Here is a 13,698-nt window from a genome sequence, read left to right on the forward strand (position 1 = left end):
CCCAGAGCAGTGCAGTGCCTGAAATGAGAGAGAACTTGCCCCCCACCCCCACCCCACTGCTCTGGTTTCCTGCATCCTGAGAGCTCTCTTCGCATTTTCTCCTTTCTCACTTTGCCTCCTATCTTCTTCTTGGTTTGAAAAGCACTGCCATGCTCCTGTTCTGTGAGCTAAGAAAATCTCAAACACTGGGAGAGTTATCCTAACGATATACCTAGGAATTAATAAAACAAAACAGAAACAGAGGGGACTCTCTTCACACAGCTAGGACCCAGGAAGCCAGCAGAAGTTGAGCAATGAAAGCCTTACGAGAGAGAGAGACTTGCAAGTTACAAGTTCCGGAGGCCCCAAAGCTCGTGAAGTTTCTGGACTTCACACCTGCTCCAGCACCTGTGCAGCTAGAGTTGGTCTTGGCTTATTCTACAGTGATGTCAACCAGTTGCCCTTCATGTATCTTTTCTTCCTTGCGCCATATGGCTGATGCTCTGAATCTCTAGGTCTGAATTCTCAAAAAAGGAATCTCATTGAAAGCCAAAATCTACTATTCCTGTTTAGACTGAGCATGTTATACCAGTCACTCCTAAGCTACTGGCCAGTCCATAGATTATTTATCCTTAGGTCAGGTGCCCAGGCAGGTGTGGCTCAGGAAGGGGAGATGGTCAGATGACTAGACTGCCTCAGCTCTCCCTCATGCCTCCTAGCAAAGAAGATGGGTAGGACAGCTTCTCATAGAAGGAGCTGTGGGTAGGGTAGGTGAGGTGAATTCATACGTGGTTATATATCCTCTTTCCTTTGCTAGATCATCTTTCCTCAGTGATACTGACCTGGTGTCAAATGATGTCTTACATTGTAGGGCAGTGGTTCTCTCTTGGGAGGGAGTAGAGAATGGGGAATAGATCCTATCAGAATCCCTGGTGAGGTGTACCAAGGGGGATGTATTCATTTGCTAGGGCTGCCATAACAAAATACCATAGACTGAGTGGCTTGAACGACACATTTATTTTCTCACAGTTCTGGAGGCTAGAAGTCCATCCATGACCAAGGTACCATCGACCTTGGTGAGGACACTGTTGCCAGCTTGCAGACAGCTGCCTTCTTGCTGTGTCCTCACATGACCTTTTCTCTGTGCTTGCATGGACATTGAGAAATCTGTGGGGTCTATTGTAAGAACACCTATTCTATTGTAAGAACACCAGTTCTGTTGGATCAGGGCCCTACCCTTATGACCTCATGTAATGTGTATTACCATATAGACCCTATCGTCAAATATAGCCATGATGGGGTTGGCATATTGGGCTTCTACATATACATTTTGGGAGGGCACGTTCAGTCCATAACAGGGAAACATGAATATTTTGAGAACAGATCACAGCGCTGTCTATGATTCAAAAGTTCAACAAAAATTAGAGAACGGGGGAGTGTGATTTTTAAGTTTCTCAAAGAAAACCATAACTAAAGAAAATTAAGAAACTGTTTCCATGTCTAAAACAACTACTGCCATTGGGAGGGTCCAGATGTGATCTTCTTAAGAAGATTCCCTCAGAATGGCTAGATCAGTGCCTGGCTTGATGTAAGGGCCGAATTAGTAAGGTCTACTTATGAAACCTCTAATGAAGTTTTGAGTAGGATACAGAATTTCAGGATTTTTTTTTTAAAGTACAAGTGAGGAAGCTCTGGCTTTATAACTGGAAATGCCATGCCAGAAGGCTTCCATGTTAGAAAATGATGTGAAAAGGACACGGAACAAATTCGCACCAGAGAATTGCAGGATACCTGGAATGGGGTAACTGAGGGGGAGTCTGGGAGAGACAGTAGCATTACACAGGTATTGTGACATTTTTGGGATAGTTATGGAAGGTTAAGGAGATGAATAGAGTGATACAGCATTGATAGCAATGTAGTCAAGTGGGCACCCTGGAGAGGAGGTTGTCACCAAGGTCACTAGAAGCAACTTGGCAGTTACACTTTCCTCTGTGGTAGGACCTCGCAAATCAGTCACCAGATGGCTTCCCACTGAGGCTGGATGTATGACCGCAGAGCCACATGTCAATCATGTCAAGCTGACACAAGAGATTAAACCATTTCGCCACCGCAGGCCTAAAACTACAGTGCCTTAATTTCTGTCATCTGCCTTTTCTGAGTTTCTTCTAATGAGTGACTGCAGAACTCTATGACTGAGGTCTACACACACTGCCAGAGATTCACATTAGAAATATATTAGTTCAGGATCCCTGGGTGGCTCAGAGGTTTAGTGCCTGCCTTTGGCCCAGGGCGTGATCCTGGAGACCCAGGATCGAGTCCCACGTTGGGCTCCCTGCGTGTAGCCTGCTTCTCCCTCTGCCTGTGTCTCTGCCTCTCTCTCTCTTTGTGTGTGTCCCTCATGAATAAATGAATAAAATATTTTTTAAAAAAAGAAATGTATTAGCTCTGGATATAATTTTAATGCCAGGTCACATCCTAAAGGCCAAACCTCCCTCTTCTCAACTCTGATTTCTGGAACAAAATTAGGTCTCGCTCTTGGTTCTCCCCCAGTTCAAGTTGGAGGGGTTTCTATGGTGATAGTTCTTGAGGTGCTGATGGCTCCCCACCACCCAGCACCAGGCCTCCAGTGGCAGAGGCACTCCATTCACAGTGCCTGCCCATCCCCCGGATTTCCCTTCCTTCGTCGTCTTCTGTTTCTCGAGTTATGCCCAGTGTCCAGCCTAGTTATATCCGCTACTCCAAATGTGGTAACCAGTTAATACGAGGCAAAAAATAGGAGTGAAAGAAGCATGGTGTGCGACATATGTAATTTCGGGGTGATATAATAAAAATAATGATTTTTGATATATTCTATCGAGGTGACTTTTCCCCCAATCTTTTGCCATGTGTTTTCTAGACAACTGGGACTGGATCTGGTGCCTAGGAAAGAGTATGCGATGGTGGACCCAGAGGACATCAGCATTACCGAGCTCTACCGATTGGTAGGTACAAGAAACCTTGGCTCACAACCTCACTGCTAATTTTGTGGTTTCCATGGTGCTCTTCATACTTGATTGATTTTGTGAGAACAGGATGTCCCAGGTTTAATTTGGAGCAAGTGAAGAGAATTGAGAGTTGAGGTGACCATGCCCTAAGTAAAAAACTGAGGCACTCTACCTGTTTGAGAATCCTTTGATATGCTCTACTGAGCTCTTTAGTCTTAGATACTAGGAAGTAAATCCAAAGGAGTTTTAAGTTCTTTTGCACGTCTTTGTACATTTTGTTAGTGAAATGCCTACAAATCACACGTATTTATCTATCGTGTTCCAGGACAGTGCTGTGACCAGTGATATCCATTTATTGTTCCCCAACATGTTGCCCCCTCCCTGCCCCCATTACTACAATGTGCAAAGACCATTGAAAGCATCTCCTCTATTGCCTCCAACTGCTGTCCTACACCCTAATCCATCCAAAGTGCTGAAGTCTGTTAATAATTCTAAAATACTTGATCATATTGCCCATCACCTACAATTTCAGATTTTTTTCTAGTTACATGTTAAGATTCATTTATTTGCTTGGTATCTAGGTTTCCCCAAATCTGGTCCAATCTGCCTTGTATTCTTAATACTTGTTTTAAAATTACCTAATCTCTCAATATTAACTAAGTTCTTAGTTAATACCCCAAATCAAAAAAGAATGTGGCTGGGAAGGGCTTTCCCAGGCCATTACACCAGTGTAATTTTACTTTGATACAGTTTCCCATGCATCTTACTGTCATGTTCAAAGGAAGAATGCCTGTGGTAAATAGTAGACTTCTTTTTGGAGGATCCTGCCCCTTTTGGATAGCTTCCCAAGTGTACAATATTCTTCATAGAAGAGTGAGGTATTCTTGACCCAAGATTATCTGGGTCTGAGAAATGTGGGAAAAAAATCATCAGTAAACCCATCAGAGCTTATGTCTGATTTTAGAAAGTAATTCTCTCACTTTCAGTTTTTTCCCTAGTCGCTGATCTATTCAGTTTACACCGTATTATGTCAGTTGGGATTCATTCTGCTTTTTATAACTTCCTTCATATTGAGGTTCTTGAGAGTGATGTTTCATGTGGCACACCTTTGTGGCATCAGTGCTAAGTAGAATATTTGGCACATGGCAAAAACACAGTTAAAGGTGAGTTGGAGGGAGGCAGAGGAGAAGGAAGGAAACGAGTATTTTGAGATAAAATTATCCGTAATTCTTCACTTGTATAACAAATAAAATCTGTATAACTTATTTGCCAGTCACATCCTCTCATGGAACATCTTCATTGTAGTTACTTTATTTAACTCACTGAGCATCAAATTTGCCTCTTGCTTTTTAAATCCCACCCAACTGGAAGTTTCTTCAGGGTGGGCACTGTCTTATACTTCCTCTGCCATGCCCCAGATAATCTTGTTTAGTGCTTTGCACTTAATAAGCAATAACTCAGTGTTTTGAGGTTACTATGGTATTATGAAAAGACCATGGGTATAGATCCAAAAAACTAAATTTGAATTCCGTCTCTTCCTTTTATCAGATCTTTGGTCTTGAGCTTATTGCTTGGTCTCTCAGAGCTTCAATTTTGTTCCTCTATTAAGTAAGGAACTAATTCTAACCGTGTTATGAAGATTAAATAAGAAATGCATGTGAAATACCTTTCATTGACAGTTAATGTTTGCAGAGCATCTAAACACTCAGTTGATTTTCATTCCTTGCTCACTTTTATTTCTTCCTTATTACAGAGGCAAGATGGCAAGAATAATTGATACCTTATATACTAAATCTTAGTATATAAGATTAAATCTAATCTAAGATTAGATTCAGCTGTGTTCAATGAAATAGTAGAAGCTTAGACATGATAGAAATTTCTCTCGGGCAGCTGGGTGGCTCAGTGGTTTAGCGCCGCCTTCAGCCTAGGGTGTGATCCTGGGGCCCCTGGATCGAGTCCCACGTCGGGCTCCCTGCATGGAGCCTGCTTTATCCCTCTGCCTGTATCTGTGCCTCTCTCTCTCTCTGTGTCTCTCATGAATAAATAAATAAAATCTTTAAAAAAAAGAAAACAAAAGAAATTTATTTATCTCTCACAATATGCAGGCCAAGAGGCAGGAAGTCCTGGGCTTGCATGTGGTTTCATGGTGTCAAAAGTGATACAGGCTCTTATTTTTCTGCTGTATAGTACGTGGCTTCCATCATCAAGGGTACTTCAAAGTTTGATACAACTGCAAGAGCTCTAGCCCATTACATCTGCTCTCCAGCAATGGAAGGAGAAAGGTTCTTAGTTCAACGACTGTAAGGAGCTTTGCTGGAAATTCCACACAATATTTGCAGTTATATATCATTGGCCAGAACATAGTCACATTCCCCATATTTAGCTAAGGATGTCTTATATTTAATAAGCAACTAACAGTGTCTGACACAAATACATTTTACTTTTTTTAGTATAATTTTCTGTGTGTGTGATTTTGTCTTTGTTCTTTTCACTTAATGTTGTGTATGGGATGGCAAATTGATTTTATGTCTTTCAATATTCAAATTTGTTAGTGGTGGCTATGTTGATACAATTCTGGGGTCTCATCTGGTCTGTGACTGATGAGCAGTAGCTGCTGGTGGTGCAAGAAACTATCCCTGATGAGCAGTGACTGCCAGTCCAAGATGTTTTCCATTTTTATAGCTCAGATCCTAGCTCAAAGTCTTCATTTGTGATTTTCTATAAAAATTTAATTTCTCCCAGTAGTGGCTGTATTTTACTGTTTGTAAAGCATAGATAATAGCCAAACTATTACAAGCCTCAGAAGGACATGTTATCTTTAAGGAAGCTTCAGGATTCTGTTTAGTACCCTGGCCTAGCACTAATCAGATTGTCCAGCATGTTAACCAGCACGATGGACAATCTCTGGGCAGCATAAAAGTGACTGACTATATTGACTTCGCCAGGGAGAGTTTGCAGGCGCTCCCACTAACCCCTTGTTGCTTTTGTTGTTGTTTTGGTGTTTATTGTCACTTAGGGATCAAGGGCCATGGCAATGCATGCCCCAGTAGAGGATGCTTGATTGTTGCCACTTGTCTTTTTTTACTATGTCTTTTCTGTGTCCTATTTGAAACACAAGTGTTTGTGCCTTGCTAAATCCATATTGCATCATTAGAAGAAAAAAAAAGTCTTGCTTTAGGTTTTTGATAGCCCTGTTAACAGGTCTTTCTCACCTAATTATGTTCATCTAAGCAGTAAAACGTGCTAAACCTCACAGTGTTAACATATGTCCACTTGGAATATTTGGTTTTCTGCCAAAGGCCAGATTTCAATCCTTCTATAAATAAAGAGAGCCGTAGCTAGATTCTCTGGTTATCTGTGCATACAGAGTATCTTTTTATGAGCCTTTCTTGGTTTTATAAGATCATGTTAACTTCTTGCTTTGTGATCTTTAGTGGGTGGACCAGGGGCTCTCAAACAGAGAGGAGGGGACGTTTGGCAATGTCTGGAGACATTTTTGCGTTTCACAGTTAGAGGTGAGGTAGGGGTGGGAGTGGGGAGAGGTGCTACTGGGTCTGATACATGGAGGCCAGAGAAAGCTACTAAACATCTTACAATGTTGGACAGCCCCCACAACAAAGAAATATCCAGCCCAAATTAACAGTAGTGTTGAGGTTGAAAAACTTTGGATAGTTCACCCAGTAACATATACATTATATGAAGATTAAAAATTTGCATCCTTCCAATAAATCTTTGGAATAAATCTGTTTCTTTTCCTAATCAAAGGTCTAGTTAAACTGTAAGCACATTTAGAGCATCTGGTAGGTTCCTTCGTAACCATAATTTATTTCCGAGATAGATTTTTATCTGTTTCTTATAACTACCAAGTTATAGCCCTTGAGGTATGAACATGCCTCTTTAATTTTGTTTTTATTATAATATTTTCACAGAGACCTTTTTGGCAGTTCCCCATCGTAGGCAGTTACCAAGAGATAAACAAGTCATCCTAACTTACTTACATCCACATCTTTTCTAGACCTGGAAGAGAGGTGGGTGAGGAAGGAGAGATTTCAGTGCCATTTGTGATGACCTGCGTCACATGTGCAAAATCAGAGTGGAAGCAGGCAGGCTTAGGCCAAGCATACATGCAAAGATCAAGGTTCCAAGGCAATAATTGCACAGAAGATGCAAAAATGCATTTTTCATTTGCCTGTGATTTGCATGTCTTTGCATATGATCTCAATCCATAGTTCTCCACCCTCATTGCACATTAGAATCACCTGGGGAGCTTTTAAAACTATCACTGTCTGGACCCCCACCCCCTAGAAATTCTAATTTAATTGTTCTGGGATAGATCCCGGGCATAAGTATTTTTTAAAAGCTCTCTTGGTGATTCTAAAGTGCAGTCAAGGTTGAGAACCACTGATCTAGATATATTGAATTCCTTGCATGAGTAAAGGAGCTAATTTTTTTTTTCTCTCTGTTTTTAGCAAATGTCATGACTGATGCTAGGAACTTTGCACTGTTTGAAGTAAAGACCAGATGCCTCCTTGAAGTCCTTTATTTAAATAAGGTTTTTATACCTGTTTTTCCCACTCTGGTCCTCGGTAGTTATTCATTTCTTCATAGTACTCTGTGCTGCGTTAACCTAAACTTTTAAGTATATCAGAAAATAAGTTAGCATTTTCAAAAAATAAAAAGCTTCTTTGTGAGTTAAAGAGATAGAGTTTTATAAATGTCTGATGCTTTTCTTCTGGTAAAAAAGAACTTTAAAAGCACAAAAAGAGCAACCTTCTCAGAAAACAAGACAGAATTATACTTGTTTTTTTTTTTTTTTCCCTATAGTTAGAATATTTCTCTGCAGGAGGCTTTTTCTAGCAATTATGACTAACACATAACACGATGCCGAGGTGCACTTTACAAGAAAGTGTACTTACTCTTCAGTTTCACGGAGAGATGTCCATTGTACCTGTTGAGGATACAGTGATTACAGATGCATTTGCTTAATTACATTTTTTAACCGTTTACTTTTTGAATAGTGCAAATTAAAAGATAAAAGTGAAATTCTGGTAATTTCAAGCTGTTGCATTTACACCTGTAAATATAGATCATGTTTTTTTCCTTTCAAATGTTGGTCAGTTAGCAATTGCTGAACTAAGAAACTTAAAAAGATGGTTAATGTAGAAACAGGTTATGTACCTTAATCCTAAGTGAAGGATATTACCCTATTACTGTAGAATTAATACCTGAGCTGTTTTATTGTTTTTGTTGTCAAGTTTAGTTGTTTAGTTGTCAAGTGATCCAAAAGAGGTGGTCGTTAGTAATCTTTGTTAGGAAAGCAAAAATCCTCCACATTCTTAGCACTGACTCTGTGAATACATAGTCCTCTGTATATGTTTTCCCTCTGCTCTTACCCTGAGCCAGTTCTCCTTGAAGGTGGTCCAAGAACTAGCTGGACCATGAATTGATTATTACTGGTCCAAGTACAAAAATGGTGAGTAAAGATTTAGGAACCTTCCTAACATTCTAACATTACCATGACATTCTTATTGTATTTCGTGGAAATATCTGCCTATAGTAGGTTAGGAGGAAGAACAACTTGGTTTTTTTCCTGCACATAATTTGAGAAGCACTGTCCTAGATGGTTCATCGCTCTGCTCCCTCCTTGCCTCTCTGCCAAAGTGTCACTTTCTCAGGACGCCTGCTCTGACCGCTCAGACACAAGTCAGATCACTTCCTTGCAGATCCTCATGAGTATCTGGTTCTTCCCCTCCATTTGTCACAGTTGCAGTTTCCTATCTGAATGTGGGATGATTTTGTTGATGTTTGCTCCCCCTGGTAGATAAGACCCATGAAGGTAGGGGCTATTTCTTTTTTTGCTCATCAGTCCATTCCACTGCTTGGCACATAATAGACACTTAACGACTATGTGTTGCCTGACTCTTTACCCTGGAACTATGGGTGATTCTTTCCCTCCTTCGACTTCTGTTAATTCTCACTTCTGATCCTGCCTCCCAAGTGTAACCTACGCTAGGCAGACATAAGATGGGCACAGATGCTGCTCCACCCCTTAGCCATCTATCTCACTGGCTTTCCCAGTCTGCCTCCCCGTAGCTCCACAGCAAGTTAGAAACATTTTTTTGCTCTTGTGATTGAATATCACTTGCCACAGCACGTCTCAGAAAATTACCACAATTTCACAATTTAGTATACTTTAAAAAGACTTTTAATTATGAGAAATATGAAATCATAGCTGCATTGTTCAACTACCATCAATGAAATGACCAGATAGACACCATTGAGTCTGTTTTTTTTAAAGATGACTAATAATTTGTTCTCACCCTGGGAGTTGATAAGGGAGCAGTAGGATCTTTTGAACCTCATGATGCCTGAATCTACTCATTTTAAGCTGGTATCATTTTAACATTAATGATTCAAAACCAAATTATTGGGGCTCCTAAGTGGCTCAGTTGGTTAAGCGTCTTGACTCCTAATTTTGACCCAGATGATGATATCAGGGTCATGAGATTGAGCCCCACGTTGGGTTCTGCACTGAGTGTGGGTTCTCCCTCTCCCCTACCTCTCCCTGTCTAAATGAATGAATGAATAGATAAATAAATACATACCAAATTCTTAAAGCAAGATTCCTTAATAGTCTGCAAACTTCATGGTTTCTTTTTTTAGAAGTTTGGAAGAAAATTTGGAATGTAACATCCAACCAGATGCCAAATCCACAGGAAAAAAAAAAAAAAAGATAGCACAGGACATCATAATCATACCATAGCTAATTAGTTGTTGGATCACATTGTTTTCTTCAGTTCATGCTGATCTGATTTTTTTGTCGGGGCCGGGGTGGGTGTTACTCAGATGGAACACCGGCATCGGAAGAAGGATACCCCTGTGCAGGCCAGCAATCACCACCTTTTTGTGCAGATGAAGAGCCTCATGTGTTCCAACCTGGGGGAGGAGCTTGAGGTCATCTTCTCACTCTTTGACAGTAAAGAGAATCGACCAATCAGGTAACTGTGTACGGAAACATGATTTGAATTTCTTAGTGTCAGAATGGTGAGCATTGGTAATTGGCAAGCGTTGGGATATATGACCTTGTCTACTTTTCCTCTGTGAGCCGCAATTTTCTCATTTGTAGAACTCTGGATTTCTAAGCTGCCTACCCTCTGGAGGCTTCCGTGAAACTTGAATCAGGTGATGCGTACTGAAGTGCTTTGAGAAACTCAACAGGGGTGTGGAACCATAATAATTAATACTAAATGAAAATATGGCATTGATATCAGGTCTGCTATTTGAGTTATTTTGTATTGATAATGCAAGGAAGACATAATATTTCTAAAGCCCAAAGTTTGTTTGCTTATTAAGGTAAACATGTTTTATTTTTTCAAATCTTCAGTAAACAATTACATTATTTTTATCCTGTCTACATCAGGTAAAATCACAAAGGGAGTAAGTATTTGGAAACCTCATTAGAGTTTCAGAGCTGAGAAATGGTAAACAGTTTCACTTTTTTTTTCCTTTCTCAATTCTCAGAGTCTTCTCTTAGGGCAAGTTTTCAATATTTAGGAAAAAGCTATAGTAGATGTTTTGCTTGGTATTCGAAAACTTCCACTCTTGTTGAGACTTCTTTAGGTTTCAAGTTTTTTCTTTTGTATTTGTTTTAAAGTTAGACACAGTGCATACAACCTTCTACGTTAAAAAATTTAAATTTAAACTTAAAATCGTATCACACAATTCACGCATAATGACCCAACTCTACAATGTTTTTAAAATGATCAAATATCATTTTAAAAATGATGCTTATTTAAATAATGAATATGCTGACAATTTGAAGCAACTCTGAGTCAAATACATTGTTTTATAAATACAAAATAATTCTGGAGTGTTTCTCTCCTCATCAAAAGGGCTTTTTTTCCAGGTGCCTGGATGGCTCAGTCAGTTAAGTGTCTGCCTTTGGCCCAGATCATGATCCTGGAGTCCCAGTATCTAATGGGGCTCCCTGCTCAGCGGGGAGTCTGCTTCTCCCTGTCTCTACCCATCCCCCCCACCCTCCAGCTTGTGTTCTCGCCTTTGCTCACTCTCTCTCCCTCTCAAATAAATAAATAAAATCTTTGATATATATTCTTTTTCTACAAAATATGTGTAAAGTTTATTTTTAATGCATTTATAGCCACAAAATCTTTGGTGAGTTAATTTATATCTTAATCATTACCTGCTAGTGAGAGTACTTTCCTAGTCTTGACAGTGGACTGAATCCATGGAATTTAAAGGGTAGCAATTTTAGGGTGGCAAGGACAGAATTTATGGGATGTGTAAATAACAATGATAATAGTTTCAAAATCTGCTTTATATACTTTAGGAGGAAATGAATCTGTAAGTTAGAAAACTTTTCCCCCTTCACAACTCGGCAGTGCTAAAAAGGGAAGAAAACAAAGACTTGAAGAACAGATCCAAATTACAGCTTAGCACTTGCTTTGGAAATGTGAAAGATTAGTAATACTTGCTAACGTACTGAAGTGTGTCTTAGAAAGCTTGGCTTCCAGGTAGTTGACCAAAAATTCCTTATAATATCGTCTATGTAATATGTTGTCTCTAACATATTGAACAAACTATAGGAAATGTATGAGAACCAGGAGCTTCTACTGTTTTACTCATTCCTGTTACGCTAAGGTTTTGAAGACAATAGATTCCCCTTTGCCACTAGTGTTCACATTGTATTACTATAGGAGGGCATTAATTTAGGATTAATAGTGCTTTGTCTCTTAGTTTTGCCTTGTTATAAACATTTTGAATTTTCCTAAAACATCCTTTTAGGTTTTGATCAACAGACTTCTCCCTTGTTTTATTCCTATGCACTTGTTGAGAGTAGGAAAATAACCTGGGTGCGGGATCCCCAAAGTATGTTTTTGGGGCCCCAAAGTTCAGACCAGGAGCTGGACCTTTTTTGACATGGTTAGGCTACCACATGTGCCTGCCTCCTCTGTCTCCCTCCCCCTTTTCTTTCTCTTCCTCTCCCCTCCCCTCCCCTCCCCTCTGTCACACACACTCCCTTGAATAATCCCCCTGATACATATAAGCCAAGAAGAAATCAAGTCAAAATCCTCTTCACTGCTTCTACTCACTGAGCTTGACCATCGGCTCTCAGCAGCCAAATTCATAATCACCTTAAAGGTAATCAGCCAAAGAATGAATAAGGGTGAAAGTATGTGCTTACTAGGTGATGGGACAGGCTCAGATTTATTTACTTGACTTTCTGAGGCCTTGGGCAGCACCGTGCTTATTCTTTGGGGAGTTTTCAAAACCTTGCTGTGAGTAGCTTCGATTCCATTGATAGCACAAGGCAGTATCATCGTTACCTTTTGAAGAGGGTGCACAGATCTGGAAACTGGACTGGACTCTGATCTCTGCAGTTGACTACTGCTGCCCTGAGCCCTTCACTTCCATCTGTCTTTTCCTTCATCTTGAAACTTTTGACAAGTCTGGCTTCCCTCATTGCTCCCACCCTAACTCGTGAGTGTGAAGTATTTGCATCTTCTCAGGAAAGGGTATTATAAAGGTAAGATATGATTTTGAGACATTGTTGTGTTTCTTCTTAGGCCCAACAGTGTAAGTTGTAGGGATATTTTAAAATCAACTTATATTTCTTTTTTCAACTTTTTTTTTTTTTAAGAAAATTTCAGATGTGTGAAAAAGTAGAATGATTCACTGAAGCCCCATGTACCTGCCTCTAGCTTCAACAATGATCAGCTCAGGCCCGATCTTGTTTTAACCACACCTCTTTCCTGTCCTCCTCCTTGCCCCCAGATTATTTGACAGCAAATCCCCAACATCGTATTTTCAAATGTAAATATTGTGGGCTATATCCTGAAAAAGGGGAACTCCAAAGAAATTACTACCTAAGAAATTAGTATCCCTCAGGATCAAATATCCATCTCCAGCCAGTCTTCACTTTTTCCATGTTGACTCATATAATTTTACAAATTCCTTATCTGGAATTCCAGATAATTGATTAGATCCACTTCCACTCCATCTCTGACACCATCTTGCTAACATACACCTACCCTGCACTTTCCCAGCTTACCTTCCTTGGCCACTTGTATAACAGCACCAGCCCAGAGCCCCCTGCAGATAAAGCTACATTGGACTCAACTATCAGCAAATATAACATACTTTTACTTATTGGAGTTTTGTAAAGTCTTGACATGATTTATCACTATAAAGCATAATTAGTAAAAAAAAATGAGTTTGAGCTATTAAGTTTTATATGAGTAAAGTGATTTTACAGAACATCTCTCTGGTTGAAAGTTTATAATTTCCCTAGTCTTACAAGGGTGGGAAAAGTCAGGCAGCCATTTCCCTAGATATCATCTATAATTTTGTTTTATTCTTTTCTATTCTATTTGTTTAACAAAGCACTTATATGATGCTTATGACGTGCCAGGCATTGTTCTAAGCTCTTTTAAAAATATTTACTTATTTATCCCTTGCAAAAACCCTATGAGGTAGGCACTATTAACATTCCCATTTTTTACGGATGGGGAAACTGAGGCATAGAGCGATTAATAGGTGACATGGCTGGTATGTTGTATGCCTGGTATTTTCACTTGCAGCACTCATCAGTACTCTGAATCACTTTTCTACACCTATTCTCTTCATCTTCAGTACTTACCATGTTCTGTTTTCTTCCTCAACCAAGTTTTACTCACCAGTGTGGAGTAGGGGATCTGCTGAGGGTTTGTGTTTTTTT

At 39.8% G+C, this 13,698-nt stretch overlaps 1 protein-coding gene across 8 annotated transcripts in view; it reads left to right on the forward strand.

Moving 5' to 3' along the window:
- Positions 1-13,698, forward strand: part of DOCK4 (dedicator of cytokinesis 4) — a 409,480-nt gene that overhangs the window by 199,133 nt on the left and 196,649 nt on the right. For all 8 annotated transcript variants that reach the window (XM_077856142.1, XM_077856147.1, XM_077856145.1 and 5 more), the window contains exons 7-8: positions 2,876-2,960; positions 9,810-9,961. In XM_077856142.1, the coding sequence (XP_077712268.1) occupies positions 2,876-2,960; positions 9,810-9,961 (237 nt within the window). The remainder of the gene's footprint in view (positions 1-2,875; positions 2,961-9,809; positions 9,962-13,698) is intronic.

The sequence above is a fragment of the Canis aureus genome, chromosome 18, assembly GCF_053574225.1.
Source record: "Canis aureus isolate CA01 chromosome 18, VMU_Caureus_v.1.0, whole genome shotgun sequence".
Classification (NCBI taxonomy): Eukaryota; Metazoa; Chordata; class Mammalia; order Carnivora; family Canidae; genus Canis; species Canis aureus.